The sequence below is a fragment of the Nicotiana attenuata genome, chromosome 6, assembly GCF_001879085.1.
Source record: "Nicotiana attenuata strain UT chromosome 6, NIATTr2, whole genome shotgun sequence".
Taxonomy (NCBI): domain Eukaryota; kingdom Viridiplantae; phylum Streptophyta; class Magnoliopsida; order Solanales; family Solanaceae; genus Nicotiana; species Nicotiana attenuata.
Window position 1 is genome coordinate 90,868,453 of NC_031994.1, and position 12,716 is coordinate 90,881,168.

The window sequence follows — 12,716 nt, forward strand, 5'->3', positions numbered from 1 at the left end:
ATAATTAATGTTATGGATAAGGTTTTAGAATGGATGTGTCAGAATGTTTAAGAAATAAAAAATCTCCCGATGTAGCATAAATAAATGCTTTATTTTTTGCGTAAATATTTAAATTTAAATATTTCTTTTTTGGTTGGAAATTTAAATATTAAATAAAGCAGAGATCATTTACCAAAAGTCAGAGAGAGTCAGGTCCTTGTGCTTAACAATTTTGAAATCATATAGTATCAATTTTAATACAAGAAAGATATCTACATTTATCAGTTCAAATGACATCCAGCACAAAAGAGACAACCTTTTCTCTTTGTCCCATAAAAATTGCAAAAAGAGAAATAAAGCAAAGAAAAAATAACTTTTAATGTCAAATACGACATAGTACTAAAGTATGGATAAACACTGAAACTGAATCAGTTGGTCCCTCACTATCCATTATTTACACTTAGCTTTGTCCGTACCCAAGTCAATCCTAAGCAAAGAAACCTCATCATATGAAAATCCACAATCATTAGCCAAAAAACAAGACTTCCTGAAGAATTTACAAAATCTTGAAAACTACCCTTTATTTTATTTTTCCAATTAATCTTAGCACAATTTGGTTCGCAGACAAATTTAGGCTATTTATAAAGACGGGCTTTTTGTTCTCAGCAGCTGTGAAATGAAAGATATGGCAAAGTTTGAAACTTGGTTCTTGATTTTAATGATTTGTGGGTTGTGGGTGGTAGAAGCTAAGTATATGGTTTATAATACATCACAGGGTATTGTTCCAGGGAAACTTAATGTTCATTTAGTTCCTCATACTCATGATGATGTTGGCTGGTTGAAAACTGTCGATCAGTACTATGTTGGTTCCAACAATTCAATTCAGGTACCTATTTTTCATACTAGTGGTATATAATGTTTATTTTTATATGCTGATAAAGTTTACATTATCATGTTATTTTAATGCCAATTACTGGTTACCTCAATTAAGTGGTGTGAGCAATGGCGAAGCCAGAAAATTTCCCAAGGCTGTTCAAATTTGAAAGAAGTGGAAAAATTTCTCCGAAACCTCTAAAACCTAATATTTTACCTATATACACAATGTAATTTTTTGACGAAGGGTGATCAATTGACCACCCTTGATATGTTGTAGCTTCGCCTTTGGGTCTGGGTTAGTAACTTGAGAATATGGTAAGTAACTGATAAATTGCACTGATAGTGTAAAAATTGTATCATTTTCAATGGATACAGCCAACAGTTCGAGTGCGCGTTGATTTGAAGATTATTATGGTTATAACAGTTTTGAGTTGTAATGTTGCAGGGAGCTTGTGTTGAGAATGTGTTGGATTCACTGATTCCAGCATTATTGGCTGATAAAAACCGGAAGTTCATTTATGTTGAACAGGCAAGCCCTGACTATCACACTTCTTCTCAATGTGTGTGTGTGTGTTATCTCTGGGACATACTGATAAATGCTGTTTTTTTCCTCCTTGGGATTGGAATATAGGCTTTTTTCCAGCGTTGGTGGAGGAACCAGAGCCCCGGAGTGCAGAGCACAGTCAGACAGCTTGTCAACTCGGGTCAACTTGAGTTCATGTATATAATAACAAAAGCTAAAGCACATATTTTAAAGCAAACATCAACCAGATATATCATAATACAATGGATTAAAGCTGCTTAGTGCTCTAGATGATCTTGATGTCTTGTGTGAAAAGTCGGTAGATTATTTTTTCTTTATCGGAGTGTATCTACATATCATACTGTCTTTTTATTATTTATGCAGAAATGGGGGTTGGTGCATGCATGATGAGGCAGCGACGCATTACATTGACATGATAGATCAGACAACTCTAGGGCATAAATACATCAAAGAACAGTTCAATGTTACTCCTAGAATTGGCTGGCAAATTGACCCTTTTGGACATTCCGCTGTTCAGGCATACCTTCTGGGAACTGAGGTGCCAATCTGCATTACTGTTTTCCATTGGAAGCTTGATTAGTTGTAACTTTTCCTGCTTGGTTCATTGAAAATGAGCTGGCCTTTGAAGTATAAGAAATCATCCAACATTCTGCTGGTGTAACTAAAATCCAATCACAGTTAAACGATTATGTTGATCTCGTGCTTTTTTACTGATTTAGGTTGGATTCGACTCTCTTTTCTTTGGACGCATAGACTACCAAGACAGAGCGAAGAGGAAAATTGAGAAGAGCCTTGAGGTCATCTGGCGTGGTTCTAAAAGCCTTGGTTCATCCACACAAGTATGGTTTCTTTTTTCCAATCTGTCTTTAAGAGTGGTGATACATGTTTATAGTTATTCCCTCATTTTTATGTCTTGCACGCTAAATTTTATTTTGCTAATCAGTGTTACCTTTTGTTTTATAAAGATGTTACCTTTATTTCCCATCAGATATTTGCTGGTGCATTCCCTGAGAATTATGAACCTCCCAGCAGATTTTATTTTGAAGTCAATGATGATTCGCCCCCTGTTCAGGTAAATTTGAAGGAGCAAGGCAGTAGGCTTTTAAACTTTTGCATGAGGACATGCAACATGATGAGTTTATTTATTTACTGAAGGATGATGTCAACCTGTTTGACTACAATGTCCAAGAGCGGGTCAATGATTTTGTTGCTGCTGCTTTGTCACAAGTAAGTTCCATTCACAGCTCACGTGAGTGTCAAATTGCTTGTAGTGAACAGTCTGCTTTTATCTTTTGTGATAATAACCAAGTCAAGGGTAGGAATGGGAATTGAAGTTAAAGACTGAGAGATGTTAATCATGCCATAGTGTTGTTTTTGTACGTGATGACATGCTTAATGCATCTTATGGTATTTCAGACCCACCATAAATACAAGCCACAATGCCACATTGCTTCTTGACTGCTAATCGGCTGTTTTGAGTCTATTATCCTTTTAGTATTTTTCGTTGCACTGTACATGGAATATGTGTCAGACTTCCTATCTCAATAAAGATTTGTCAAATGAAACAGTCCATAGTAAAGACTTAAGGAGATTGCAATATTACTCTTGATGCCAATCTAGTTTCTAGACTCTCTCAAATTGATCCATGCACTTATATTTGTCTTGTTTCCTTGCAGGCTAATATTACTCGCACAAATCATATAATGTGGACCATGGGAACTGATTTCAAGTACCAATATGCTCATACATGGTTCCGGAATATGGACAAGCTCATTCACTACGTGAACCAAGTTAGTTTTCCACTGTCATTGCTGTAATTCAGAATTCAAAAAATCATATACAACTATGTACGCTGTATTTTCCTACATTTTGGTTGAACATCTTGGAATTACTGTGTTGGGTGTGCGAACAAATTCCTACATTGGTAGCTGAAAAGATTGGGAAGCTACTTATAAGGTGTAGGGTTACTCTTAATGGTGCGAGACCTTTTGGGAAAAACTGTTCGGGCTTGGCCCAAAGCGGACAATATCACACCATATTAAGGATATGTCTGGGCTGGTTTAGCCCAACATGCTGTTTCTTTAAGGATTGAGATTCAAGAATTGGCATGTTTGTTAGCAAAACATGAAGACACTATCAGTAGGGGAACATGGCATTTCTTGTATATGCATATCTCATAGGACTGAAATCAGTAAGATAGCCTGAAAAAGAAAGGCATACATTTCTGGTGATGCTAGGTTTATGAGATAAATTCTTCCTCATATAAGTACTATATCTGTTAACTATTCGGTCAAACTGACAACTAACACATGCTCACAGGATGGTCGTGTCAATGCCTTATATTCGAGCCCTTCAATTTATACTGATGCAAAACATGCTTTGGATGAGTCATGGCCTCTCAAGACGGATGACTATTTTCCGTGAGCGTCCTTTTATATAAGCATTGTATTTATTGTCCTTTTAATCTCAGTATTTAGGGGCTTGATCCATATTTTTTATCAGGTATGCAGACCGTATTAATGCTTATTGGACTGGATACTTTACAAGTAGGCCTGCTCTCAAACTCTATGTTAGAATGATGAGTGGCTATTATTTGGTAGGCCATTCTTCTTATTCCTTGAAATTAAGATGCTGCACCATCTGCAGAATTCTGAACATGCAATTCTCACTTGGTTCCGGTGTTCAATAGGCAGCAAGGCAATTGGAATTCTTTAAAGGAAGAAGTGAGAAAGGACCAACAACTGACTTGTTGGCTGATGCCCTAGCCATTGCTCAACATCATGATGCCGTCAGTGGCACTTCAAAGCAACATGTTGCTGATGATTATGCAAAACGACTATTTATAGGTTACAAGCAGGTGAGTTTGCTCCAAACTACTAAGAAAAGCTTGTGATTCCTTTGGAATCCTTCAACTTGTATTACAAATGATTGTAATTAACCCTAAAACTACTCGCAGGCTGAGGATTTAGTGTCTAATTCACTTGCTTGTATGGTGGAATCAGCTTCTGCATCTGGATGCAAGAATCCTCTGATAAATTTCAAGCAGGCAAACATTTGGAGCCCCTTCTTTAGCATAAGCTTTCTTCATATTGAGTTTGCATTTGTCTTTGTAGGATTTTCTGCAGTATCCCTCTGTCCCATTTTCATTACTCTCCATTTTAGTCCATTCAAGAAGTTAACAACTTCCCTAAAATGGCAAAAAAAAAGATTCTCCCTACCAATCAAATTAATATAAACTAATATTACTTTATGTTACCTCAAATTTGATTTGAGTCATTTGACATTCTTTTCTAAAACTAGCATATTGATCACTCTTCTATTAAACTCAATATAGTAAATTGTAAAAATATTTTATTCTTAATCTCCTTGCAGGTTAAAGTGGGTCAGTGGAAATGGGATGGAGGGAGTACTTTTTCAGTTTTTATTGTTTGGGCTGCCACAATTGGACTAATTAAAGTTTTTGGCCAATATTTAAAAGAAATATACCTAATTATATATGTATTAATGTTACTGTAGCAATAATTGAACTTGTCTAAAGGTCATTTTCCAGTATGATATGCATCGATACACACACATAATGGTGCTTTCTGTTTTTATACCTTGATCTTGAGTATCAAGTGCACCTAGTAAAACAATTTTTTCCTTTACAACAACAATAAATAAGAGATCTAACTAGAGCAAAATCTATTCTATGTTGCCTTTTACCTGGGGGTTGGCTTAAGAGTTCTACTAGTCAAATTCATGAAAAATATAATGAAGCTATACCCACATGTTCTCCCCCTAGTTAATCCGATCCAACCACAGTTGGATACATTATCACATCTGATGGTGGAATTCATTCATATACATGCAAGTTGGTGTCCTAGATTGGCTCCGAGATACTATGCTTATGTTACGTAACTGCTACCAAAGCAAGCAGTTTTGGCATTTTAATTTTTATTATATCATAATTAACTTTTTTGGTCGCTTCTACTCTTCCAGTGCCCACTGCTGAATATAAGTTATTGTCCCCCAACAGAAGCTGATCTTGCTCCTGGCAGAAAATTAGTGAGTAGTTGATTTCCTATAGCTTTTCATACTTTTGAAAACCTTCACATAAATTTCTGTGTGGTGGGAAGTGAGGAACACTACCTGAAGCCCTACATTAGTAAAGAGCAGTTTTGCAAATCATCAATTTTTTACTTATGTAGGTGGTTGTCGTGTACAATTCTCTTGGGTGGAAAAGAACAGATGTTGTCAGAATCCCTGTGAGTAATTTGATCTTTTCCTTTCCCAGGTCGCTATGCATTTTAAACAATTTATCTGCTGCTTTGATTCTCACTCTTCCTGCACATAAATATGTCCTCTCATTTAACTATTGAGCAGCAACAGTAGGTAATAGGTATGTGGCAATATTTAAGAGTTCTTTAGATCTCAATAGTTCACCGTGCACTCTCAACTCATGCACGAAAGCATATTCTTAATCAGCGTCAATTTACCAGTCTGACGAAAAGATGCAACAAGTATATTTATATGTTAAGTATCACTGTATCAGGGTTATCAACTAAGTTGCTCCGACATGGTGTCAGTTTACCAATCAGTTTGTAGCATAGACTCATCAGTCTCCTAGAATGATGTTTAGTAACATGTTGACAGAGATGAAATTAGCCCAAAAAAAGGTCTCGGAGTTGAGACTAGTGTAAACTTGGCGATTAATGTTTTAAAGGGGCCAAAGCAAAACTTCAAAGGGGCTTATTTGTAGATTCTTATGAAGTCATGTGGTACCAAAAGAGTAAATTTTTTTAAAATGAATGATGAAAATCTTAGAAGAATAATCAGGCTAAGCCCTTACCAGCACTTCATTTCTCCTGGTTTCTTGCTTCAGTGATATAAAATTTGTCTTGTCTTTCCAAATGAAAAGAAGAATGTATAAGAAAAATATATTTGAAGTACAATAGTAAACTAGAAAGAAACAATTGATACAACTATTTCGGCACATAATTACTCTCTCCTTCTCTTTTTGGGTGCTGGTGTGTATAAATGATAGTCCTAGTTATTTGCCACTTTTGGCAACATTTATGCATAAAATGGATAACTTATCATTTATCACTGACATCTCTGCTCATCCTTTACCTAAACTATTGGACCAGGTTGTCAATGAAAACGTCATCGTTCAGGATTCCACTGGAAAAGAAATTGAATCACAGCTTCTGCCAATAGTCAAAGCTTCAATAGCAATAAGGGACTATTATGCTACCGCATATGTTGGTGAATCCCCTACTTCAAGCCCCAAATATTGGCTTGCGTTTACTGCTACCGTTCCACCTTTGGGCTTTAACTCCTATGTTGTAACAAGTGGTAAACGAGCAGGTTAGACATCTGATAAGTGTATCATGAAAGTTAAAATGCAAGCTGGTGTCTTAATAGCTTCCAATTCTTCAGCATCCGATTGGCATATCACAAAATTTACATGCAATAGATGATTGTAGTTGTCTCCCATTGCTCAGAGGCTTGACAAATTAAATCTCTTCTTGTATACATTACACATGCAGTTGCTGCTTCAATACCGCAGACGTTCTACAAAACTGATGGAAGTCAAAGTGATGCTGTAGAAGTGGGGCCGGGGAACTTGAAAGTGTTATATTCTGCAAATGGAGGGAAGTTCACTCAATATTTTAACAAGAGAAACCAGGTAATTTAGTTCGCCAGCCACTATATGCTTGTCATATTTCAAATGGTCGTTATCTATTTGTTTTATACTTCTTCTGTTTCTCTATAATAACCAGCAATGTAGATCTGGACATTCACACTAAAAAACTTTTGATGTCAGTAGAATTATATAGCTTTGTTAGTTGCGGGCTTCTGGCTTCTAGTTGTGAGCAGCTGATTGGAATATCTATATTTCACTTTTTTTTTTTTATATTGTGAATGAAGGTTAGAAGCTCTTTGGAGCAATCATTCAGTTATTATTCCGCAGATGATGGAAGCAAGGATGCGTGGAAAGACCTTCAGGTTGTAGAATCTGATGATTCAGTACTGTTCTTATTTTCTCATTTGGCGCGCACATATACTAAAACGTATATTCTGAATTTTCAAGGCTTCTGGAGCATATGTATTTCGCCCAAATGGTTCATTCCCAATCCACTCTGAGGAAAAGGTAAGCAAGGCCCTTTAAAGCATCGAATGCGCAATATAAAATTAACTAAAAGCTGCTTATTGTTGATCAGGTTCCAGTTACCATTCTACAAGGTCCACTGCTTGATGAAGTTCATCAAAATATCAATTCATGGATATATCAGGTTATTACATTAATTAATATCGAAGAATTTTACAATCTTATCACTATATTGTTTTCTGTGTCCTATTCACAGCAGAATTACGATGTAAGAACAAAGAGGACCAGTGATGCATTGAGCCCTTTCAATTTCAAAGTATTCACGAAGTAACTATATTATACGAACGGTAGAAATTAATGCAAATGTATTCTGGATGTGATCCCATTTAATGTCTAGGAGCATTGGGTCGCAATTTTCCCTAATAGTATGAAATTCAATTTGTTTATCGCTCTCTCTATCTCTCTCTGTGTCCCTGTCTCTGGATATTCTACTTGGAAACTATGAAATTTATCTGGTCAAGTGAACAATAATTATTCTCATGATATTCAAACCATTTGAGAACAACTTAATCATGTCTCTCATACTGATTTAACATGTGAATGAGCAGATCACTAGAGTGTACAAGGAAAAGGAGCACGTTGAAGTTGAGTTCACTGTAAGTTAAATCTTATTTTTGCTTCACCTGTGTCATCTCTGATGCTGGTGGAGATATGATATCTAAAATGCTTGGAATTGCAAAGCTTTCAAAGCTCCAGTGATTAAGCAGTCCTGAATTCAGGTTGGCCCCATACCTATTGACAACGGAATTGGGAAAGAGCTGGTGACTCATATTCAAACTGACATCAAAAGCAACAAAACATTTTATACTGATTCTAATGGACGTGATTTCCTTAAAAGGGTGAGTTGCATTTTAACCCTCTAGCATAAAGTCGTCATTAGAGAATGACATTTTTCCTTCCATTTATATCTGCAGATTCGAGATTATAGAGCTGATTGGGATCTTCAAGTGAACCAACCTGCTGCTGGAAATTATTATCCTGTATGTTAGTAGACTTCAAAATTTTCTAAATGTTCTTTTTCCTTGAAATATTGATCTATGATTGCATTTGTTTATGATATTAAAGTATCATGTCAAGATTTGAATCTACTTTTTGTTTAATCCAGTTACTGAGCTAAATTTGCCTGTGGAAATTTTTTAAAAATATGAAATCTGAAGTAGGGCGGAAGTTCCTCTTCCTTTGGTTGGGGTTGGGGTGGGGTTGCGTATTCATTTGACTTTCCGTATGTTCTACTTTGTCCTTGTTCCACAAGGCTGCTTGGGAATGTTGCTGGGGTTGCGTATTCATTTGACTTTCTATATGTTCTACTTTGTCCTTGTTCCACAAGGCTGCTTGGGAATGTTGCACCTCCTAATTTTGTGAACTTCTTATATGCACATGTATTTCTTTATCTTGCAAAAAAGTTCTTTCAGAGAACTCAAATCCTTATTGTAAAGCAGCCTGTTTATCGGATAACCTGTGCAAGAGAACGTACTGGTGATGTTAATTATGTTATTTTGGCTTGTCTCTTACAGATCAATCTTGGAATGTTCCTGAAAGACAACAGCAACGAGTTCTCAGTTTTAGTTGATAGAGCTGTAGGTGGATCCAGCCTTGTTGATGGTCAATTGGAGCTAATGCTTCACCGGTTTGCTCTATTCATTTTTCGACTTTTGTTTATCTCTCTTTCTCTTTGCATCTTTCTTCTGTGAATTCGTCAGTATTTGAAGTTACCAATAGCAGAATCTCAATGGAAATTATTTGTACATTCCTTCTTTATAGGAGGTTACTGCATGATGATGGAAGAGGTGTTGCTGAAGCACTAAATGAAACCGTCTGTGCTCTTGGAAAATGCGTGGGCTTGACTGTGAGCACTGTCCACCATCACAATATACTCCAATTTGCTTGTGGCTTTAATTTGCTTTAGTTATTATACGGTGCATGCAATTTTCTGCACATGAAGTCTAAGAGATTGAGGATTGATATTAACTTTTGTATGTTAGCATAAGTAGCTAGTAAACTTTCAAAGACACCTTCATAATATCTACTATACATCTGGTTTCTCTGTATGAGAGTAAAGGAAAATGCAATAACTCTCCTGAAATATTATAGATTTCAGTTTGGCTTCATATGTGTTATTGCTTAGGTTTTGTAGTCTCAAATGTGTATATATATCGATAATTTTAGCTTCATCTTCTGATACAATACCATTACCATATTGTTTGTTACCTTCCATCCGTTCTTTATACGTGGCTACCCATGTTAAGTTGTTTTACTTTTTTCCTAAAAAATAAGTTTGTTTTGTGACGTAGGTTGGTACTCCCAACTTTTATCCTTTCTTGTCTTTGCATCACAGATAGGTAGTAATTCGACTGCTCTCTATGTGATGTTTCTCGATAAGCTCGTTCTCTGAAGCCCTTTTGTAATTAATATTTGGTTTTATGCATGTTAAATCAAATGTGCAGCTGACTCATTAAGCATGTTAACATATTTACCCAGGTCCAAGGCAAGTACTATCTCAGGGTTGATCCTGTTGGAGAGGGAGCTAAATGGCGGAGGTCATTTGGACAGGAGATATATTCTCCATTGCTTTTAGCTTTTAGCGAGCAGGTTATGGAAAATCCAGTATTTTGTCGTCGCCAATGAGCTTCCTCCGTAATCTCATTTGATGTTTCATAATTACAGGATGGGGATAAATTTACAAAATTACAAGTTCCAACCTTTACATGGATAGATCCATCTTACAGTCTGCCTGATAATGTTGCAATAATCACTCTTCAGGTATTTAACGGCAATCTGAACCTCGGAAGCAATTTCTGTGTGTAGCACTCTTTATTTGTTATCTACCAACTTACCTTTTTCTTTGGTAATATAGGAGCTTGAAGATCACACCGTCCTCCTTAGAATGGCTCATTTATACGAGGTTTATGGTTTCTTCTTTTGATGATGTGGAAACCTCCTCTCCCCATCCCCTTGTCTATTTTACATGTTTAAGTTTGGGATTCTTCATTTCTTGGTCACTTGTCATTCGCTGTTTGGAGTCTTAACTGCTCCAAGTCCAAGCGTCCATTCCGAGATCTTAAACTATTATGTTTTACTAGGTTGATGAAGATAAGGATCTATCCGCCACAGCAAGTGTAGAATTGAAAAGATTGTTCCCAAAGAAGGTAAAACAATTTGCATGCCTCCACTGCCTAGTTCTTGTATGTAATTAGGAAATCAAGTTTCAATTGAATTTACCTATCTTCCTTTTTTTTCCCCCAGATAAACAAGATTAAAGAGATGGGTTTATCTGCTAACCAAGAAAGAGAAGAAATGGAGAAGAAAAGATTAAAGTGGAAAGCAGAGGCTCCTAATGATCCGCCAGTCGTGCCAAGAGGGAGACCCGTTGATCCTACAAAGCTAGTGGTAGAGCTTGCCCCAATGGAAATCCGCACCTTTGTTATCGATCTCAGCCAGAGTTTATCAGCTTCAGAAGTGTAAGAAACTTGATTTGTTTGGTTGTTCCCTATGTGAAACATTGTATTAAATGGTTTTATTGTTTCAATTTCATCATAATCTGAGTTTGTTGCATTGTTTGCAGTTGGAAGTCTCATATGTCACTATGATAGTAGTCCCCTGCAACAGTCTATACAAAAGGCAAGACACCAAAGGGTATGAACCAGCTTTGAAACCTATTTGCCTATGTTGATCCTTGAGAATGCAGCATTGAGTCTCTTGTCATAAGATGTGCTATCCTTTTTGTAATGGAATAAAAACCTTTTTGGCAGAATAATAATAAAATTAGTGTTGAAGAGAACTATTTCATGTCTTAGAATACCAACTTTTATCATCCATGGTATGTTGGTCTGGTGAAGAAACAGAGCTATTATCACTTATAACCATCCGTCCGGGGAAAACTAATGACAATCGGTAGCCACAAAATAAACCATATAATTAATAGCCCAAAACCAATTACAAGGGGCTAGCAACTGAAACAAATAAAACATTGGAAGGCCAGGAGCGTTCACTCCTTTGCACAATTGCACCAGTGTTTGATGGGCCGAAGACAACACTAATAGTTTTTTTGCACTTTTCCCATTTAGTTTTGCTTGGATTCTTTCTTTCTATATATCTTTTGGTCCCCAATCTTGTAGTATTACACTATTACTTCAGTAACTTTTTCTTCCTCGCATGATCTCTTTTCGGCGAATTTCTAAGTAAAAATAGCACGGGCTAGCCAGTTTTCGGACTGATCATTCAAAAAAGCCAGCGTTTGCAAAGTCATTGAAAAATAGCCACTATTTTGTTGCAACACGGAAGTTCTAGCATAATATACTGGAGATCGGTGCACCTGTATATGAACTTATATGCTGGAACTCCAACACGCGGAAAGTTTCAGTATAATATACTGGAGATTGGAGCACCGGTGCACCAATCTTTAATGGAGTATTTTTTCGGATTTTGAACAGTGTTTTCGTATAGATTTATTTTTACATGAAAAGTGGCTAAATTTCGATTACTTTTGAAACTGTGGCTATTTTTGAATGACCACTTGTAAATCTGGCTATTTTTGAATTTCTCCCAATTTCTAAAGATGCTCTTTGTCGGCCTAAATTAATAGCCCAAAGAATTACATTATTTTCCATTTGCAAGAATTTTGGGTTTTAGTGTCAATAAATAATAGGAAAATTACCAGCTATGTCCATTTATAAGTAGCTCATTACAAAAATTGGCCAATTGATAAAATATTACTAATATTAGTCAAATTAGCCAATTAGCTATTTGTAGCAAAAAAATATCAAATTTTTGTTTTGTTTTGTTTTGAGTGGGTGCTATTAGAATAGATAGGGCACAACTTAAGGAGCTTGAATCTCAGTTTTGGGATGATCTGGTGAAGTTTTGAGGTTGTTTGAATTGAAAATTCGAAGTAAAAACTGAACATGAAAAAAATGATATGTGTATCACACTGTGTATCACATATGTATCATATTTGTATCAATTGTGTATCACATATATATCCATGTATACCTGTGTGTGAGATACATGCGTGATACATGTTTGATACATGTGTCGCAGAAGACTTTTTTGAACTCGATCTAATTACGAATTTTGATACAAAACCAGTCCAAATCACCTCCAATCTTCCTCAAATTTTGTATATTGACTTATCTATATATTTTCAATGAATTTCAACTATACCCA

At 36.1% G+C, this 12,716-nt stretch overlaps 1 protein-coding gene across 2 annotated transcripts; it reads left to right on the plus strand.

The window, feature by feature from the left end:
- On the plus strand, positions 392-11,366 carry LOC109227446 (probable alpha-mannosidase At5g13980). 2 transcript variants are annotated; one of them, XM_019392616.1, is made up of 30 exons: positions 392-865; positions 1,301-1,384; positions 1,487-1,575; positions 1,763-1,937; positions 2,119-2,238; positions 2,388-2,471; positions 2,555-2,626; positions 3,076-3,189; positions 3,719-3,819; positions 3,902-3,995; positions 4,089-4,256; positions 4,356-4,445; positions 5,381-5,446; positions 5,590-5,646; positions 6,529-6,748; positions 6,931-7,070; positions 7,313-7,390; positions 7,476-7,535; positions 7,606-7,677; positions 8,102-8,149; positions 8,273-8,392; positions 8,468-8,533; positions 9,068-9,180; positions 9,315-9,399; positions 10,032-10,142; positions 10,218-10,313; positions 10,408-10,455; positions 10,634-10,699; positions 10,797-11,011; positions 11,116-11,366. In XM_019392616.1, exons 1-30 carry the CDS (start codon positions 656-658, stop codon positions 11,138-11,140), a joined length of 3,087 nt encoding a protein of 1,028 aa, XP_019248161.1. In that variant the 5' UTR covers positions 392-655; the 3' UTR covers positions 11,141-11,366. The 2 variants fall into 2 exon arrangements, with proteins under 2 accessions (XP_019248161.1, XP_019248163.1); XM_019392618.1 differs by lacking the exon at positions 392-865 and having other exon boundaries at positions 1,301-1,386; positions 1,488-1,575.